This window comes from Hippoglossus stenolepis, chromosome 13 (assembly GCF_022539355.2).
Source record: "Hippoglossus stenolepis isolate QCI-W04-F060 chromosome 13, HSTE1.2, whole genome shotgun sequence".
NCBI classification, from domain to species: Eukaryota; Metazoa; Chordata; class Actinopteri; order Pleuronectiformes; family Pleuronectidae; genus Hippoglossus; species Hippoglossus stenolepis.
Window position 1 is genome coordinate 14,169,218 of NC_061495.1, and position 20,736 is coordinate 14,189,953.

General features: G+C 43.9%; 1 protein-coding gene across 2 annotated transcripts in view; it reads left to right on the forward strand.

The window, feature by feature from the left end:
* LOC118119815 (ATP-binding cassette sub-family C member 4) overlaps positions 1–20,736 on the forward strand; it is a 39,152-nt gene that overhangs the window by 6,945 nt on the left and 11,471 nt on the right. For both annotated transcript variants that reach the window (XM_035174139.2, XM_035174137.2), the window contains exons 11-25: positions 66–257; positions 417–511; positions 609–695; positions 777–873; positions 1,791–2,021; positions 2,253–2,384; positions 2,515–2,552; positions 2,873–2,967; positions 3,380–3,526; positions 9,148–9,227; positions 16,291–16,441; positions 17,032–17,151; positions 17,259–17,369; positions 17,493–17,593; positions 18,104–18,295. In XM_035174139.2, the coding sequence (XP_035030030.2) occupies positions 66–257; positions 417–511; positions 609–695; positions 777–873; positions 1,791–2,021; positions 2,253–2,384; positions 2,515–2,552; positions 2,873–2,967; positions 3,380–3,526; positions 9,148–9,227; positions 16,291–16,441; positions 17,032–17,151; positions 17,259–17,369; positions 17,493–17,593; positions 18,104–18,295 (1,869 nt within the window). The remainder of the gene's footprint in view (positions 1–65; positions 258–416; positions 512–608; positions 696–776; positions 874–1,790; positions 2,022–2,252; positions 2,385–2,514; positions 2,553–2,872; positions 2,968–3,379; positions 3,527–9,147; positions 9,228–16,290; positions 16,442–17,031; positions 17,152–17,258; positions 17,370–17,492; positions 17,594–18,103; positions 18,296–20,736) is intronic.

Genomic DNA, 20,736 nt, shown 5'->3' on the forward strand with positions numbered 1-20,736 from the left:
TGAAACATTGCTTCAATAACGTCAAAGACACTAATGATGTGTGTTTGTGTGTTGGTACATGTCAGTCCTCACTTCTCAGTGCCATCCTGGGAGAACTGAGTAAGGAGAGTGGTGTGGTCAAAGTCAAAGGAGAGCTCACCTACACTTCTCAGCAGCCCTGGATTTTACCCGGAACGATTCGAAGCAACATCCTTTTTGGAAAAGAGCTCAACCCCAAGAAGTATGATCGAGTTCTGAGAGCCTGCGCCCTCAAGAGAGTGAGAATCACTTTGAGTCATGTTCCCAAATAATCCCATTTCCCGTTGTACTTTCACGCTATGCCGGCCAGTTATCTGCACAGTTTTAGCACGTGTAACCTGCAGTGACCTCGGTGTGAATGTGAATAACTGGTAAAGTTGCACTTGGACCCTGCTCAGGACATAGACCTGATGCCAGGTGGTGACCTGGCGATGGTCGGGGACAGAGGGGCCAACCTTAGTGGAGGACAGAAGGCCAGGATTAGTTTAGCCAGGTGTGTTGAATAACTTTCCAGTAATTTGTATCTGTGGTGTGACTCACAAAGCTAACCTTCATATACGTGTGTGTGTGTGTGTGTTTGTGTGTTTCAGAGCAGTGTATCAGGATGCAGATATCTACCTGCTGGACGACCCACTCAGTGCTGTGGATGCTGAGGTTGGCCGGCACCTCTTTGAAGAGTAAGTCTGGTTCAACACGTTTCCCCCCTTGTTTTCATTCACGGTTTGTCATTTCCTCTCAAAATGACTTGTTTCACTCAGGTGCATCTGTGGACTTTTGAGGAAGAAGCCTCGCATCTTGGTTACGCACCAACTGCAGTATCTGAAGGCTGCGGATCATATAGTGGTCTTAAAGGAGGTTTGTTCTTAATTGTGTTTGTATCAAGTAAAGTTTTCATGTCCAAGAGAATTGCTCACAATGACACTAGGGATGAAACGGTTACTAGTCACTAAGACACAGGCGCAATAAGCAATGTGCGGTTGTAGTAAAAAACACAGTGTCAGAGCTACAGATTTATTTCAGTTGTCTAAGCGGACAACGTCGGAAGTGTTCTCTAATTTGCTGTCTTCAGCATTTAAAAATTTGAAATTACCACTATTCCTCCTTTTTAATGTTGCACATTTTATATGGTACTTCATATATGCTATGTTATTTTATTTCTAAGGAATTTTTGTTTTGAGCATTTAGCACAGTTTAAAAATACCTTGACAATACTGATAACCATACTGGTTATGACGCTTTAAGTATTCAAAGTATTTTCTATAAAAAATATTTTAAACACAGCACACGTTAGCATTGTTTGATTCTACTGTACAGTCTCTGCCTCATAGCATCATTTTTAGTTATTCAACACCCAAAGTCTGCATCATGAGAATCACACATTCTCTCTTGAAGACTTGAAGGTTTCTTTTTAAAGGTTGGTAGTTACCTGAGTTCTGCAGCTGCAGTCAGAATAGTACATAATAGCTATAGCAGATTTAACAGATCTGATCAATCCACGTCCACATCACCCTGATTATCAGTAAATAAATAAAGGAAAAACACCACTATTTTACAGGGCCGCTAAAACTCTGTGAAGGATTTTACCCTTGTACTTAATTAATATATATTATCTATAAAGATTACATCAATTTGTTATTTTAATTACTAATAGAGAAGCCTCTATTAGGATATCAGATTATGAGATGAGTGTAAATCGATATCATCAATACTGGCAGCGATACATGTTCTTCAGGTTGAATATCACGTCAGTTTCTCTTCTCTGTCGTGGTCAGGGCCAGATGGTGGCACAAGGGACCTACAGGGAGCTGCAGAGCTGTGGACTGGACTTCACCTCCCTGCTTAAGGAGGAGGAGAACCAGGAGGAGGAGAGACAAGGAACAACTCCCATCCCGGGGACTGTCTCCCGCTTCTCCCATACACTGTCTGACAACTCCATGTCCTCCATGTCCTCCCTTTCCTCCTCTCGTTACTCCCTGATCGAAGGAGGAGAGCCACCTTCAGCGGTAGGTACATTTCAGACCTTTGAGTAAATCATTTAATTGCGTAGTTTTGAGTTTGAGAAGCTCAAATCAGTTGTCATCTATACTTTTTAGCATCTCGTGGTGGAGGGAAAAAGGCCAGTTGTGCATCCGTTCGACCACTAGAGAGCAGAAGATACTCACATTTTCTCTGTCGGTTGTAGCTTGATGTTGTGCGGTGCTGAGTGACTGGTTGACACGAGCGTCTATCTGCAGGTCGTGCGACCAACAGAGGAGGAGACGCGCTCAGAGGGAAACGTCGGCCTGCGTCTGTATGTGCAATATTTCATGGCAGGTGCTAACATCCTGGTCCTCTTGGTGCTCCTTTTACTCAATGCCTTAGCACATGTGAGTTTTTCTTCACTTGATTTTGGTCTGTATTTGATATAATACTGAATAATTGCCAAGATAAGAAGTTTAATGTGATTTTATTTTTGTTTTTCTCTGTTTCTCAAAATTTGTTGTCATTTTTGTGTAGATCACATTCGTGCTGCAGGACTGGTGGCTTGCTTGCTGGTGAGATTTTGTTTCTTTTACACCCTGGACCAAAATAAATAAAAAAAATCTTGCAAAAGAAAAACGATGGATAACAGGTCCTGTGAGCCAAACTGACATATTTCCACAGACTGGAAGTGGTTGATATTTTAATAGAAGACAACTGAACAAAAACTGTTTTTCTTGGCATTATCTGTCACTTGTTGAAACTGACCTTGTACTTTAGGATGGGAGGAATGTGTTTTGTCTCTTTTGCCTTCATGTTGCAGCTTTATTTTGTTCCTTGTGTTTACTTGTCCTTGTGGATTTTTTTGTTTGTGTCTTTTGTGGCCGACTCGCAGGGCCTCTGAACAGAAGCACGTCAATGTGACAGAGCACCTCAATGGCAGCCTCCCTCGGCAGCTGGACCTTGACCTGTACCTAGGTGTTTACGCAGGTGAAGCCCACGAAGCGCACATACCTTTTTATGTACTGTGAGGCTCTCAATTCGCCGCCATTCAGTGAACAGACCCACAGTTCTTTGGCTGTGGCCCAAGGCCTTCAAGGCCCAGTGTATGTGTACATGGGCCTCAGCTGTACAGGGAGATAGCAGCGCCTTTCTTGTTAGCTGCTGTTGGATTGCTCCGATTATCTTCCTGTGTGACTCCCACCCTTTTCCCTCGTTCAGCCTTTGTATCCACAGTGATGGATCAGCATTCAAGTCAAAAAATCATGATTGAGAGACCCCGAAGTGGAAGACATATGTTTTGGCTTAATAATGTCACCTTAATTGTGGAAGCTAATATTGGAACAGGTGCATGTGTAGCGTTGTGGTGTGCTGATGCATTATCTCCCTCTGCTTTCCTCAGGTCTAACAGCCTCTTCAGTTGTTTTCGGCTTCCTCCGCAGCTTGGTTTTCTTTAATGTCCTGGTGAGCTCGTCCCAAACCCTGCACAACAGCATGTTCACCGCCATCTTGCGGACCCCGGTGCACTTCTTCGACATCAATCCAATCGGTAAGCCGCTCTCCACCTCATCAGGTATTCATCTGAATAACTGATAACCGATTTGTAGCATTTGTCAGGGTTGTATGAGCGATGAGCCGATTGTGACGTCTAGTTTGCACTTGTTGTGGAAGTTATTGTTTTGACATCTCACCACTAGAGAGCAGACTGTTACTTGATTTTGTGGCGTCGTGATCCACTTAACAAACATCCGTGTGCCTGCCCTTTAACTCTAGTGTTTGTCATTTCTATCAAGTTGTGTATCTTACAACAAGAAATGGCACATTAAAATGTAAAATTCACATAAAATGATAGATATTATTTTATATTATGCACATTTAAAAATTAAATAAATATAATAAAATGTTGTTGATTTTAATTAAATTACAAAATATATAATGATATTGAATTTTTTTATTTGGCTTAATGCTTTTCTCGGGTTTTAGATCTAATTGTTAACGAACTGGCATCATATAAGTTGCATTTGGGAAGTAAAGCATTTTTTGTCAAAAACAAAAACACTTGTAACGTGACTTTATATTACCCATAATGCGTTTTAAAATGAGCAGAGGGAGTGTTATCGTCCTTATTAAGAGCCCATACAAATAAAGCAAACAGTCATGCAGAATAAATACTGTTTGCAGTAGATCTTGGACAGTGTTGTGTTTGGATAAGAGAGCCGTGCAAATACAGACGTATTTGTCTTGTGCACTGTATCAGAAATCTTTGATTATTTCATTAGCTTTGTAGGCCGTAGCCGCCCGCTCAATGGAGTGGACAGATGGACACGATATTAAAAGTGAGCAAACACTTCAAATATGTCTGTCTTTACTCAGGGAGGACTGCTGTTTCTTTTTTTGTTTTGTATTTCTGCAGGTGTGTTTTCACGTCACCTCAAATAACAAGCGATTAAAACTGCGAGAATAATTCAAGTTATGTTTGAATCCTTTGTGAAACCTTCTGCTCCTCTTGATTTAACATGATTTTCTTGGTATTAATTAAAAAACGCTCTTTTAATCAGGTGAAATCATGTCAGCACTGTCTGTCGTTCGTATCCACAGTCAACTGTCGAGTGGCCCACTTCGATAACTTAAATTTTTCTGCAGCATTGTTCACCTGTCAACAGATAATTACTCAGCCTAATCTTTTCATAGTGGAGGTGCATGTACGACACAATCAGCTCGGGTGGGAATTCTCAGCAAGTAGGGAACCTGACTCTGTATAATGACTCATAATAAGCTGGTAACACAAGTCTAAATATGATTTGTGGGTGTTGAGGAGCTTGCGGTTTCCACTGGCATTAGCAGTGGGTGTAGCAACAAAGCTTTCCTTTGCGAAGCAGTGTTTGGTGCAAACACCACAGGTCTTAATCTTTGGGCTTTTGTTTTTACTGCCGCCGTTGTGTTGCGTATTTGACTACCTGGCAGCTTATCTGGGTGTGCCCCTGCCCGGTAATCTACACACAGGAGGAGAACAAACACTTTGAATAATGTAATAATCTGTTTAATAGTGCAGCAAAGGAGAGGCTTAACAGACACTGCTATCTGATTGCTGTTGTGCCGCTATCAGTAACTATTGTATGACCAGTCCAGTCATTACAGCTCGGCCTCTAGGCTGGCAAACAGCACGGTGTGTCTGACTGGATTTATAGACAACTGCCCCACACACCGTTTCTTTTATCCTGTCAACACTAGATTAAGAATGAACCTGACCTCTTTCTTTTTAGAACTTTCACTGAATTGTGTTCCTTTTATTCTCCTGCTCTGTATTTTTGGGTGATTCATTCACTTTATCAAACCTCAAGACAGAGACAGCTGTTGTCAACTCTGCCGTTTTCTCTTCTTTCCTCCTTGTTGTCCCCCTTCTGTCTAAAGTACTTTTACTCTCCCTTTTTTAAAAATAACTGTCACCACCTTGTCACTGCTGCTTCCACGTCCACTCTTGTATTGCCGTGAGTGCGAGTAATTCCTACTGTGTGCCGATGTGTTGTTAAGGATTTGACAAATGTTTACATGTGTCTCAGGGATGTGTGTGCTGCCGCTGAATGGGCCCCAGTGTGTGTGTGTGTGTGTGTGTGTGTGTGTGTGTGTGTGTGTGTGTGTGTGTGTGTGTGTGTGTGTGTGTGTGTGTGTGTGTGTGTGTGTGTGTGTGTGTGTGTGTGTGTGTGTGTGCGAGGGCGTGTTGTGTGTGAGTGATAGCTGTCCTCAGAGTTAAAGGTTACCATTTCAGGCCTCGCTGCACAAAGGTCTTATTTGTTATTCTGTGAATGTGGTTTGTAACAATAGAGTACAGCAGTGGTGAATTATGATTGACGGAGAGCCACTGTAGCTCCTCTGTATCAGCCGCTGAATGCCTCTGCGCCGTTTGAATCGTGTTTCTGTGTTATCTTTTGTGCTGTGTGGAGATAGTTGATTTCCAAGTTGGGGCTTTTTGGTGATTAAAACCTTTATATGTTGCGACAATACTATTCGATAACTTGTATGATAGCGAGAAGCCTGTCGATCCCAATGCAAGGCTGAAATTACCTCCATTATGTGGATTTGCCCGACTTAATATATTCGCGTTGCTCAATTTTGCTAATAAGTACAGACTTATTACAGCTGTTCATCCAAATTTGATCCAGTTAGAGCAGCACAGACAGTGGTGGATGTGTTGAGCTGATGTTGATCCCTGTAATTTAGTGTCATTGAGTGGGCTAATCCCCTCAGAGACTGCAGGCCAGGGCTTCAGCTCATCAGCACAGTGAAGGAGTGGAGTTTCAGACAACACACACACACACACACACACACACACACACACACACACACACACACGCCTCTACCATCCCTCCGTTCACGTCGGCATAGTGGGGCCATCTCAGCGCCTGGTGTCACTCAGCTGCCGTCGACACTGGGAACTTTAGATTTTCTGTCGCCGGTGATGTGAGATTCTAATTGTGTTTACAGAGGCAGTGTTTTTAATGTCTGTATTTCAGCTCTGGCTGGTGTCGAGAGCAAAGTGGAGGGAGTAGTGCAGAGAGGATGATGATATCGAAGTGTGTAAATTGAATGTGGAGATGGAGCCGTGTGTGTGTGTGCAGTGTGGCTGATAGGGCTCCCCCTCGCTCGGCACTTCCACTATTTAATTGCATGAAAGGGAAGGAGAGGAGATTGCAGGAGCCTGGCGGTGTGAGCGGAGAGAATGGATTTAGAATGTATTAGTATTGGCAGCAAGGTGCCGGCGGTGGGAGGCTGCCCCGGGCTGCTGCGGGCCCTTCATGGAAGTGCAGGTGAGCTGTGCCACCTCCAGCCTTGGCAGCCCCCTCCCCTGTCTTCCTTCATTATCGTGCTCGCTTCACTGAAAGGCCCCTCCAACTGCACCGGGGCCCACACATGGAGCGGCTCTGAGTTGTCCCCTTATCTTGATGTTTACAGGGAACAGCGATTTGCCACACGCCCCGCTCTAGCCGGACCCCACTGTTCCACTTCTTTAAGTGTGATTGGGGGCCCTGCTCAACTAATATCTCCACCTGAAGGGGCCACCTTAGTTGGGAGGGCTTGATATTTCCCAATCTGAAAAAAGTGGTGCAAATCACCCCTGGAGTCTTAAACCATGAGAAATTGTTTGATACTAATGCTGCTGATATCCTGAAACGTCTATACCCCTCTCTGCACAATAGGTGATATTGTTGACAACCACCCATAGTGATTGAAGCCATTGTCCCACACCGATCTTACCTCATAGGCATTGCCATGCAGTGAATGTCTTTGTGTAACTGCATCACTGTAATGTATCCCCTCTATAGTCTGTGCAGGATGGAGAAAGGCCTTTACTTCATCCCCTCTGATACTCTCTGTTAACTGAGCCGCTTGTCAAACAGCTGATAGCTGAGTGATGTGCTCTGCTCCAACACCCTCCAACCATGGTATGATGTAACCCGCAGAAACCTAGCCTTTTCTTATTGGCATTGTTTGCCAAATATGCATGGATTTGGGTCATCTATGGCTTAGACAGTGAAATTACATAAAATATTATTGGATCTTGCACAAACACAGTTTGACAAGCACTCCCCCTATTCCCCAGACTACAGAAGTGATATTCTTCTCTCGTACAGCGCAGCAGCTCTGCCCCCTTGCTTGAACCTTCCCCTCAGGATGTCTGTATGCTAAAGGGGCACTCACACTGTGAATAAGATTAGTCTGCCTCCGAGTGTACAACATGCTTATGCCACTTGACTTTGAATCAGCGCTGATTTGGAGCATTGCTAGGTTGTTGTGGGGAATAATGCTCTGGCTGGGTTTATGCAATGGCTGTTATGGGGAGCCCGGCCTCGTCTGCATGCATGTTTTTAGGCGGGTGCAACATTTTGGATAAAGCTGTAAGCTGCTTACGGCCGTGGAGAGAGGTGATTACAGGGCCCACCTCCGTAGGACCGAGCAGGAGGCTGGGAGGCAACTTTTAGGTCAGTGATGCTATGGCTGCACAACGCCTCGAGTGTGCAATACCGTCACGTTTTGCCAACGTGCCTCTCCGCCATCCCTCCCTGTTTCACGGCCTTTTCTGTGAGCCTGGATAAACTCATCGACATGCCCGTTTGGTTTCACTTAATCAGGGGTTGTAGCCTAAATGTGCTGCTTTATTTACCCTATCCTCTGACAGATATTATTGTCTGCTTGGCGATATGTCACTGTGTGAAACAATTGGTTTATTTAGTACATTATGAAACGTGACGCCATTTTGTAGTAACGTTGACACAGAATAAACACTTACTACAAGCAGCTTATTGTCTTCTAACTGAAGCTCGAGCTGTATCACTGCTGCCACGGCTCTGGTTCTTGTGTGACTCCGAGAGTCTGGGGGCTTCCTTCACGGACCGAGATAGAAAAATCCTTTCTGTCTTGCCTCTCCCTTGCGCGTTGTCTTGTAAGTGGATTGGCTATCACTGACCCTGCAGTAAATAGTGTGTGAACCCAGCCAGGATGTAATCTTATGTGCTGTGGGATCCAAAATAGAGGGAGGGGGCAAAGTTACTAAAGGAGTGACAATAGAGGGCCGCCACAGCACCTGCCGAGCCACTAGCCAAAATAATGAACACCTGAGCAGATTGGAGGCAACTCAATTAACGTCACTGACACTGGCAGTCGGAAAATAAAGGCAGGTACGCGGCTTCTGTTGCCCTTTTGTTCCCGCACAAAAGGTTCCCTTACGTATTCAGCCGAGCAGGGCAGTCTCTACGTAACGCTAGATAAATAATGATTCATTGTTTGATCTAGATTGGCCTGTGTTTTTCATCTGTTATCACACTCTGTGTATAAGCTCCGTTCTAATAAGTCGAAAGGTACTTTGGTAACAGTTGCTTGGTAATAGTAAATTAAAGCAAATAAAATTGTTTTTATAGGGTGTGGAGAAGCTTAAGAATATAAAGCTTTATAAATCTTTATTTGATTTAGATTTAATAAATATAATAAATACCCAATGTGTAATCTCACACTGAACAATTAAACATCACCTTTTTCAGCGGATTTTCCTGCATCAATTCTGATGGAATACTTGGTATCCAATAGAAAATCTGCTGTGTAATATGTGCTTCTATCATGCCCAGATCCACTCTGATCTCATCTGATCTGCTCATTTGTGTCTGTGTTGTTTCCCAGGAAGAATCCTCAACAGGTTTTCAAAGGACATCGGTTACCTGGACTCTCTGCTCCCGTGGACGTTTGTGGACTTTATCCAGGTGAGTCTCACCTCGGCAGGTTTGGTCGCTGGCGCTGCGGCATGGGGAGGCCATTTCATGCCTGGCTAAACCTGCTTTGTGGTCTGGGCCCCCTAATCTGGAAACAATTACTGTAGGATTACCCGGCAGCGCGGCCCAGCGCCTGCACAGATTTAATAAAAGTGTGCACATAGGCTGAGGGCGTGGCCCCCTCAATGTGACACAACAGAAACGGCATCTTCTGAGAACACGTATGGAGACTACGGAGCAAGAGAAAAGGAGCCAAAGAGGAAAATGAAGGCCACGGGATGATGGGTCAGATGTGGAGGAAAACAGTGGGGAGGAGGAGCAGCGGGCGGGGGGTGACAAGGATGATGTGTTGAGTGTCAAAGAGAAAAAGTGTGATCAGCAGGCGTACAGTAGTGGAACTGGGTGCGTGGTGGTGGAGGGGGAAGGGGACGGGTCAGGTGGATCACATCCAGAGTGGGACTTGCCTACTCTCAGCGCAATTCACCTCTAAGGTTCTACGGTCTTACAGGCCCGGTAGCCAAGGGCCACCCTGGTGCGTAACCAGGTTAGGTTACCAAATGCCACCCTGCCACTGTGACAGCCATCTCCCACGAAAGCCTGCGGAGATGAGCCAGCTCATGCACCTATAGCGCCACAAAGAAGGGAATGTTCGCTGCACAATTCGAGGTAGAGGAGCAGGCGTGGCTCCTTGGTTCGGGCCAAAGAATAGAACAAAGGCGCGCTGAAAAAGAATCCCCCCCTCACAATGCCTGAGTGATGTTTGTGGCAGATACCCATCTCACGCTAGACAAAAGCCATCTTAAATGCTGAAAGCACAAAAGATCATTCGCACAAAAGCTTTTTGTCTGCTATAGTTCCCCTCATTTTGATAATAAGGTGAATAATGGCTGGAGTAAAATAATAACTTTGTAGACGGCCCATAAGGTCCAACAAAACACAGGGGAAAGTAGAATAGGTCATGACTGAAAACAGACTTGCGTTGCACATACTTTACTTCATACATGACGTACAATCCGACATATTAATACATACTGGGTCTTCTACTTACTGATTACAAAGGTAAGGATAAAGTCCGTATAATAAGCAAACAGTGTTAAAAAAAGACTAAATGTTTCCTGTGGATGTTGTTTCTGGGTGTTTTCGCTGCACTAGAAAGTGGGAGGTGATTGTGACGGTGGACAAAGGTGGCATCTTTTTGGACAAAACACTTTTGTGTGCGCTCTTTTCTTGCTCTTGTTTGCAGGTGTCTTTCACAGGGCAGCCTTTAATGCTTTCAGGAAGGAAGATTTTCCCCCTTTTTATTCTATCCAAGTATCAGAAAGGCAGAAAAGCCACTGATCCCGACTATTGTTGCTCACTCGCGGAGGGACATTTTCCTATAGTCATTGTTTAAATGGTTGTCAGTGGGGGAATAAAGTGAAACTTCATAAACAATTGCCCTAACTGGTTTATCTCTCCCTATGGGGAGAGGCTGCTTCTGTGCGGGGATTTGCACTGGAGCTTCCTCCTTTATGGTGGAGTAAGCACTTCACAGCCTCTCAGCACTGCCCCCATACCCGCCTAACAAGGGGATTCCCTCAAGCTGGGTGAACCTGGTTAAACCCCAGAGCCTGATTTCTTCCACAGGTCTCATTTAGTAGTAATTTAGTATATTGGGAAAAAAGGGCTCTTTCTCTCTGCTCTTTATGGATGGGGGACAAAGACAGAAATGTCAATTAAAAACACCTCAGGCTTTCGGGACCGTCGGCTTTTGTGCGGACTTGACCTTTAAATCCCGGGTTGCCTCTATTTTCACAGAGGGCGTAGAGGAGGAGGGCAAGACAATGAGGGGTGAGCACGGGGGTCTGTCAGCGGAGGATTTTGTGTGAAGGCTCTTGACCAAGTCACACCACTAACTGTGGGGTCCGTGGCCACATTCACAGGTCTTCTTAACCACCCATGCAAATTCAGAATGTCAGGATGTTTATGCTGAGACTCCACCTGCTCACGCCCGTGTTAATGTCATATAAGCGCACATAAACATTTGCTCGTCAATCATTACAGCAGTAACACCCATACAAACATCTGGAGGGGGTAAATATTTTTTTGTGTGGGTGTGCAGGTCTATTCAGACACCAACCCAGCACAGGAGCGCACACACACACTTAGCAATGATGGCTATTATCTAAGAACAGTGGCGGGTGGATTGTGTGAGTCTGTATATTGTAGCACATTGTGTGTCCGGCCTCTTCAGTGGCTTTGTGGGATATGAGAACTGCTGACGTAACTGTGAGCGCTGTGGGATGGGATTTCACCGGCTTTCTCTGCTCCTTTACTGCGCTGGTGACAGAGGAGGTGAGGAATGCACTGGCTCCAGGCGTTACACAGGTTCACCTGAGAAACACAGGGGATGGTCCTCTGTGGAAATATATAGGCTGTGCCATAAATCCCCCTCTGACCATTGTTTTATGACAGTGCCATTGTGTCCTCCAACAAGGTGGAAAAACACAAGTGACACACAAAGGTGAGAAACCTAAAGACGAATTTATACCAATATCTATCAACACTTGTTCAGTGCATCAGTGCAAATCTAAACCAGAACACAAAAAAAATGGGTTTGTCCGTCCAGGTATTACTCATGTTGCGGGGACCTAAATCTGGGGGACAAAAAGCTAGTCCCCTATAATGTAAATAGTCAAATTCTAAGGTTTGGCGAATAGTAACCATGGTTTAAAGATTCAGTGTATAAGATTTAGGTAAAAGGGGATCTATTCGCAGAAATTGAATATAAAATAATCCTAGTGATGTTTCACTAGTGTGTTTCATCCAAATTATACAAATTGTTGTTTTCTTCACCCTTTTATATTTAAATACTTTATATTTACATCAGGAGCAGGTCCTCTCTATGGAGGCCGCCATGTTTTTTACAGTAGCCCAGACTGGACAAACTAAACACCTTTTGAGTTTTTATGACAACTGGAGGCTACCACAGGTTCTCCTTCATGTTTGGAAAGGGAGGGTGAGGTGAGGGGTATTCAGCTGCAATGTGAAAATACACCTCTAGATGTCACTAAATTCTACACACTGAACCTTTAAGTTAAAGTTGGTCTACAGGAAATTGATGTAAGACAATGTAATGTCCTCAGAAGTTACGGAGACACGTGTGTGTGTGTGTGTGTGTGTGTGTGTGTGTGTGTGTGTGTGTGTGTGTGTGTGTGTGTGTGTGTGTGTGTGTGTGTGTGTGTTGTCTTAACTGGCCACTCAGCAATACCAGTCATGGTCATTTGATGGCGAGCACTGGCCAGCAAAAGCTTCCTCTGTGTGGGTTTGTGTGTGTGGTCTTCCTTGATGCTGATGCGGTCCAGCACCTCAGCCGCCGCTCTGACTCAGACTACAGGCCGGGTCTGGGGTCGTTTTTAGGGAACTTACATAACAAAGTCGCAATCTCATCTCCAATCTCACCTCATGTCAGTATGATGAGGATAATGAGTTCTGTGCTTTCTGTGAGTGACTTTTGTTTGTGTTGAATGGCTGGTTTTTGTGTATTTGAAAAGTTTTTGTTGTTATCACAAGGAAGAGAAAGGAGCAATGATTGAATGAATGAATTTGCCGGACACTAGTGATTTATAGTGAGGGAGGGAGAGTGTTTGTGAGAGCGAGACTGCATTTCAAAGCCTTTCTCTTATTTCCAAAATGGGGTTGGAAATCAGCAGCTTGACTGAGCCCAAATAAGTGACTTCTTTTACCTTTTCACTCCACACAAAGGCCTAATCCTAGGACTACTTGAGCCACCAATGTAGACAGCGACTGAGACCACCGCAGTATGTGTCAGACCCTCCTCACCGCACACAAAACACATTGACTGCAGCTTTATGAAGTGAAAATGGCCAAGAAAGGGGAAAATGTGAAGGAGGTGTCCACAGTCATTTCTCCCAAAGAAAAGCCACAGCATCTTGGCATTTAATGCTAAAATAAAGCGGAGAATGGTTTGGGTCACTTCCATTGTTCCAGGGCCCGAGTGGAACGGCCCTGTTTTTGTTTCAGTACCACTGACCCTTGCAACTTATTGTGTGGCTCTGTCATGGAAAGTGTGGAATAAGAGGGAAAAAAAGAAAATTCCAGCAGTGACAGAGGACTTCTTTTGAGGAATTTCCTTTACGAATACAATTTTCCTCATTTCCTGTTTTGTTTGCACGTCTTTCCTCGTGGCAAAATACTGCACAGTGACAGTAAATAAAGGGAGGATGAAAAAGGGGCTTGTTAAAAAAAAAAGCGTACTGCTTCCTCATGTCCAGAGGGATGTTTAATTAAAGGGAAGTGTTTATGTTCTGCTGCGGAACAACAGTCGCTATCATTGCCGAACACAAATATGGCAATTAACTTCAATTTTCTACGTTTATTTGGACATCAAAGAGATGATAGGATCATTGAGAAAATAAAGCAATTAGGGTCAGCAGAGATCTGAATGGTCTTTGGACACAGCAGCGCGCCCAGTTTGCTTGAGCGATTGAATCACATGCGTGCGGTAGCTTTCTTTTCTTGCTAAAGAGCAATTAGCGGTAATTCTTTATTTAAACTGTTTGTATACAGAGCCTTTCATCCTTTTCTCCACTTTTATGTGCAGTGGGATGTGGCTGTGGGAGTTTTCGGTTCCTGTGTGGTTTCAGAGGAGATATGGATGTGGTCCGGGCAGGGTGAAGAGTAAGCTTGTAGGACGGGTTTATCGGAGTCATCTTGTGTGTAGTGTGGGTGGGGGGCCACGGTGTTCCCGATGCTGACATGATAAGCGCCAAATGGATCACATCAAACGGGGGCCATGGCGACAGAGGCCCTTGGGAGCAGGAGGAGGCAAGACTCCTATCTAATGGTTCCTGCTCCTCCTCCGTCCCCTCAGACGACCCCGCTGTCAGATAAGCCGGCCTCGGCCCGGACCTGCGCGGCCCCCGCTGAAATGGGCCCAATTAGAATTCAAATTAACCAACCAGCAAACATGAATGGGCAGTGTCACTGTGTCACCAACCAGCAGCGGCAGAGTGAAAGAAAAACAGCACGATAAGACATTTGTTCAGTTAATATTTGCTCCCCTCAAGGGAAGGATGGATAACACGCTGTAATGGACCATGTGCCACCATCTCACTTTGCAGTCTGGTAGCCTTCCATCAAGACTAAGATTGAAACTTATGTACTGTGAAATTCTCGGGATCAGTTGTGCTCAGCAGCTCCCACTTACTGTTTGATTGTGGTGGCTCCTCTATGGCAATGGTTAGACTCGTAATACCCTCTTATCTGAACGGCAAATGGGATTGAGTGGCTTTTCATCGTAAAACTACGACTGAAAGTGATCAAGCTTAAATGTGTGCTTAAGTGGCAGATAGCATCTGTAATTAAGGTGCTAAATTAAATTTTCATCTCTCTGGGCTAGTGTGAGACCACTGAAGGTAACCTCACGATCCTAATCTCCACGTCTTATACGATTCGTCTCTTAGGATGTGTCTAATTTCAGGGTGCGAGGCTTCAATTTTATCATGTGCCAATCGAACATGAAATGTGTAACACAGTTAAGCTTTCAGTTTCGAACGATTGGCCTCAAGCGTAGTACTTAATGAATTTATTTGGTTACTTTAATTTCAGCTATTGGTCAGAGCAAGGTAGTTTTTATATTCAGGCATGGCTGCAGACCTAACTTGTCATTACCTCCACCAAGGAGGCTATGTTTTTTTTGTATCTGTGTTTGTTTGTCTCTTAGTTAGCAGCATTACCAAAACATAACTGGACATATTACCACACATTGGTGGAAGGATGCATTATGGGTCAGGGAAGAAGCCGATATATTTTGATCTGGATCAGGGGGCGGATACAGGATATCTTTCCTCCACTTTCTTTAATGTCGTGAGTGAACGTTTTTGGTAATTTTTGTGAATTTCTCAAGTAATAATGCAGATTTCTTTATGAGAAAAATCAGGCATTTGCAAAATGCTAATATCTGTGAACAGGTGAAAGTTGGTGCAGATCTGGATCATGATCCAGATTTTGTGGATCAAAATGAGTATTTTTAGGGGGATGATCTCAGTTGCCGTACAGTAACAAATATTCCTTTTGACTGTATCAGAGAATGGATATATTTGCCTGCGTTTAGAAGTTTGCAGAAAATCCTTTGTACAATATGGTATGTTACTTGAATGAAACTACAAAGTGAGATAATTTTTGAAAAAATGTAAAGTGCAGAAATTGCAGAATAGTGTGATTATGAAATCACCTTTACATTATAGTTTAGTCTATAAGGAGTCATCATAAGTCTTATCATATATTTTGAAAACAGAAATCTTAATCTGCAAAGTCACCTGTCAGATAAATGTGCTGGAGTAAAAAGTGTGTTTCCCTCTTAAATGTATTGAAGTAGAAGTACAACATTGCGTACCTCAAACTTGTCGGTCATTACAGTCTTTACTATCAAGTAGGCTTTGTGTAAAATCAGTCAATCTTTAATATTAATGGCCACGACGATCCTTTGTCAGATGCTCATTGTTCTAAACACGGTGCATGTGTGGGTGCTTTGCTGTTGTCACACTCGCTGCCTCCAATCCTGTTTAGGCAGCTCTGGTATCCTGGTCTGTGTGTGTGTGTGTCACGGAGCCACTAAGACAGGTGATGAGTCACCGTGTTGTTGAGGGCTGTGTGGTTTCAGTGTGATGTATCAGACACCCACAGTGTGGTTCCCAGCGCTCTCTGCCAGTCACTGTGGCCATGCCCGTTGGCTGGCTGCTCTGCCAGGGAGGCTTACCGGGCCAGAAGTGTTGAAGGGAAAGCCCAGGGGAGCCGGGGATATGAGCTGCAATGGCCAAGTGGTAAATTCTCACCTGTTACTAAGTGAGAATTAGTGCCGTGATCGTTTTCCTTTCACACTGTGAGTCACATAAGCTCAGTCCCACAACCTGCTGTTACCTTTCTCTGTGTCCATTTTGGTCTCGCACAAATAGAGCTGAAAGACTTTCTCTTGTTCCCACACAGCAGCAGCGGAGCTTTCGATTCTGCTTTTTAATTAATATTGTGCTCACATCCTCTCCCTCCGTCCCAGGTTTTTCTCCAAGTCATCGGAGTGATCGTGGTGGCCGCCGTCATCATCCCCTGGATCCTCATTCCTATCGTCCCTCTTCTCACCGTTTTCCTGTTTCTGAGATGCTACTTCCTGCGAACCTCCAGGGACATCAAGCGCCTCGAGTCTACCAGTAAATGTTTCTTTTCCGTGTGGGTTGGGGGGGGGCGTGGACATGTCCATTTGAGCCAAAAGACAAAAAGGGACCACAGGAATGCTAATAGACCATTGAAGAAAGCCCTGGTCATTAGCATAAAGGCCAAAGGTGGTGGCGGCCTATGGCTCGGCCACACGCAGTTTCCTCTAGAGACGGGAGTTCATGACATCACATACAATGGGGGAAAAATGCCAAGTGTGTATGACTAGGCCAGTGCAGGCTTTAGTTTATCTTTTTTATTCTGGGCCGAGCGCTCAAATGCACTTTGATAAAAGTGTTGTTCTTTATCACGAGGGAACCAGTCTGCCAAAGAGCTCAGAGGAAACATTTAGGTTTTTATTTGTTTTTTGTAAAATGAACAAATACAAATTTAGGACCAGTTAATCAGAAACTTAGAGCTAAAGTGCATATACTGCTGATTACCAAATTACCCATTTCAGGCAGAACACCTCAAAACATTAGTCCTGAATAGTTTATAATGATTTCTGGCTCACTTAGATAGACAGCTGACTTTACAGTTGAATGTGATCAGATGGTTGACGCTGGTCTGTATCCTTGTCTTTCAGCTCGGAGTCCCGTCTTCTCCCACCTCTCCTCCTCTCTCCAAGGCCTGAGCACAATCCGAGCCTTCAAGGTTCAGGAGAGGTTCCAGCAAATGTTTGATGAATATCAAGATCTTCACTCAGGTGAAAGAAAAATGAATACTTTAACATACACATTTAAACTAATGTTACACTTTTTAATTTCATGTAATTAATATTGTGTGTATTATCTAAACTCTGGTTGTTTACAGAGGCCTGGTTCTTGTTCCTGACTACTTCTCGTTGGTTGGCTGTGCGCCTTGATGGAATCTGCTCCATTTTTGTCACCATCACTGCTTTTGGCTGCATTTACCTCAGGGATGGTACTGTATGTTATTTATTTTTTTGGGGGAAAAACATATAACACTTTATTGACATGTGACACCATAATAGTGAGCTCATAACTGTGGGACTGTATGTTTTTACATGTGTTTCTGATATTACAGGGTTGGAGCCAGGTGCGGTGGGTCTGATTCTGTCTTATGCTGTTACGCTCACCGGCATGTTTCAGTGGGGGGTCAGACAGAGCGCAGAGATCGAGAACATGGTGGGGATATTCACGTTCGAACACTTAACTCATATTGACCAAACCTACAATTTGTGTAAATCATATCATGATTTCCTCTCTGAAATGTTTCAATAAATGTTAAATATATTTCAGTCTCACCAAGATGCACCACAGGAAGTCATTCCCTCCTGTCGTCATCAGACTTATCAATTCCTCTCTGGGAGTGTTAGACACTCTGAGTCAATAGACCAGTCCTGGACGTATTTCACCCTGTCAGCACATGACACCCTATTTATGATATGTTATCTTCTGTTCTGTAAAGACTGTATTATTGTATATACTGCATATTTTATTGTTTTGGCGTCTGTTTATATGTTGTAATATAATGCACATATGTTTTCACAATCTCTTAATTTTATACTCTTACCTATATTGTGTATTTCTATTTATTGTTATTGTCTTGGTCTCTACATATTTCTATTCCGATCCCCCCGGGGATGTAATATTTTGTTATTCTAGTTTTTCAGTAAATCGTTGTATTTTCCGTAGATGACGTCGGTGGAGAGGGTGGTTGAGTATGCAGAGCTGGAGAGTGAAGCACCATGGGAGACGGACAAACAGCTTCCACATGACTGGCCGAGGAGAGGCTCCATCACCTTCGACAGAGTCGCCTTCTCTTACAGTGCCACTGAGCCTTTGGTCCTGAAGAACCTGACTGTTGTCTTCACATCCAGAGAAAAGGTTCTTGTCTTTATTCCCACCTGTGCATGCTCACTGGTGTGCACAGCCCATGACCCGGGTTGATATGCAGCCAGTGTAGAAGGTGTGGTGCGATTCTTTTTTTTTTATGTGGCATTATTTTTCAAATCAATTATTAAAGGGACAGGATATTGTGCTGCTGAATCTTGAGGACTATACCATTTGTGATTCATGGAATACATATCATGTAATTAAGACTGTTCAAGTGGATCCATTTGTTCCCAATTTGCATTTTGAGCTACCTGATGGTGACAACAGTTTATTCACTCCAGAGGGAGAAGAGGCCAAGGTAGAGGGGCGAGGAAAGAGAGAGTGGAAGGCAGAGGGAGATGGTTGAGGATGATTGAAATTGTGTTTAATGCTGGGGGTGTATTTTGCATGGCTATGGTTGGCCAGGGCGGCTGATTTCACAATGGATGGGTTGATAAGTGTAGAGCCCCTGGCTCTGACAGCCCCTGGGAGGGATCTCTGCCGGATGCCATGGGGGTGAAAGGCTTTGTGCATCCTGACAGTTCCCCTGACACCCTTTCACAAGGAAAACTGCACCTACCACCTACAGTACAAGATGCATTCACTGTGTCCCTCACTCTACAGTCATATGCTTCACATAATCATATAAAAGCACTCGACTGTCCACAACATCTCAGCTGACCTTCTGTTGTTTGGAGAGAAATATCTCGCTAAAGGATTACTATTTATCTCTAGACTCAGAAAATCAAGATCACCAGTTATCATGCTACACATGAACTGTGTGTGTTTTTATGTTCATTGTTTGTCAGAAATAAGAGGAAAAGGTAGAATATTTTCATCTTTGAATAATGATCACCAATGAAAGTGAGACTCATCCACCCCGACAACTGTTTAAAATGTTCGTTCTTTTTCATGGCTGAGAGTGACCTTGTTCGCATTCACTGCCAATCGGGAAACATAGTGGCATTGAGGTGAATAGACGATATCTATACAAAGGCTCTGGGTTCACATCATTTATCCTGCTCACAGTCAATGCTCAGTCCTTTTCCTGTAAAGATGAGATCAGAAATCACTAAAAGGGATAGTTCACCCAAAAATGAAAATTCACTCATTATCTACTCCCCACTATGCCGACGGAGGGTTGGGTGAAGTGTGTCCACAAAACATTTTTGGAGTTTCAGGGGTAAACAGCTTTGCAGCTAAATCCAATACAATTGAGGTAAATGGTGACCACAAAAATTTATAAAAATGAAACCCCTCAAAGATGGTTTCTGTCATTTTAGACAGGTGAATGTCCAAGTGCTCATTTTACCGATAGGTTTGTTAGTTCTTTCACGCTTTATGAACAGGGGTTAAATGTCATGAGTGACAACAGGGACTGACGTGTGATTGGTCGCGTGTATGTATCGGTTGGACCTCACTCTGTGCAGACTCTGGCTCCAAATGCAAAAGACGGTGGCCTTCATATCCAGGATATTTTGGCTTCATTCCTGGGTATGGGGCAGCGCATTGCCAATCTTTGGTGTATGTTTGTCACTTTGTGTGTGTTTTTAAACTGGTGTAAGTTGCTGGTCTAGGCTTATGTATTCTCTTACACACTCCTATAGCCTTTGCCCTTAGGTCCCACATGAGAGGGTGATGTGTTTTGGGTTAGTAACTGTATTTTTACCACAGGTAGTCAACCTTTTGGACAGTCCTCCTTTCGGGATTGGTTTGCCAGAGTTGGCGTTGTGGCCAGGCCAGGATAGGTGGGACTAACTCAAGCCTAGTTGAAATTTATGGTGTGATATTAAAGGTCCCCACGTTTTCTGTCCTTGGGCTTCAGGTTGTTAAGGGCAAGGTCCTTATACTTGCAACTGAGAACATTTTCTTCTAAAGCACTTTTCCAAACAAAGATGCTTTACAGTCAGAAAGCATACAAGACTGAATACTGTACATATTCTGAATAGGGGAAGTCTAGACAATTGAACCACTTGTTGACTAGCATAGGTCTAAGTGATGTTTGCTGGAGAGGGACGACCCTTTGTCTGTAATAACTGTTCAATAGCGCTTTTAGTGTGAGGATCTTTTTATAAGGAACATGTAAACATTCTCAACTTTGCTACCACCTGAGTGGAATGTCTATAGATCAGTCCTGAGAGGAGCAGCTTTAGTCATAGCTGTGCACTCACACAGCAGCTTATGCAGAATGATACTAGTCACATTTCATTGCTGGTATTTCTGCTCTTGGTTTTGTGACAAGATTGTTTCTTACTAGAACTAGATGGAGATACCCAGTGGTTTGTCATGTGATTATCACCAGTGTTGGCTTTTTTTTTTAGAGGAATTGATTTTATCCCATTCTATCTAAGTTTACTGTCATTTCAAATAACTCACTCAGAAACAAACCCAGTCATAAACATCTTGATCCTTTCCACTCCAAAAGTTAGTGGGCAGAAGGGGACAAAACTGTG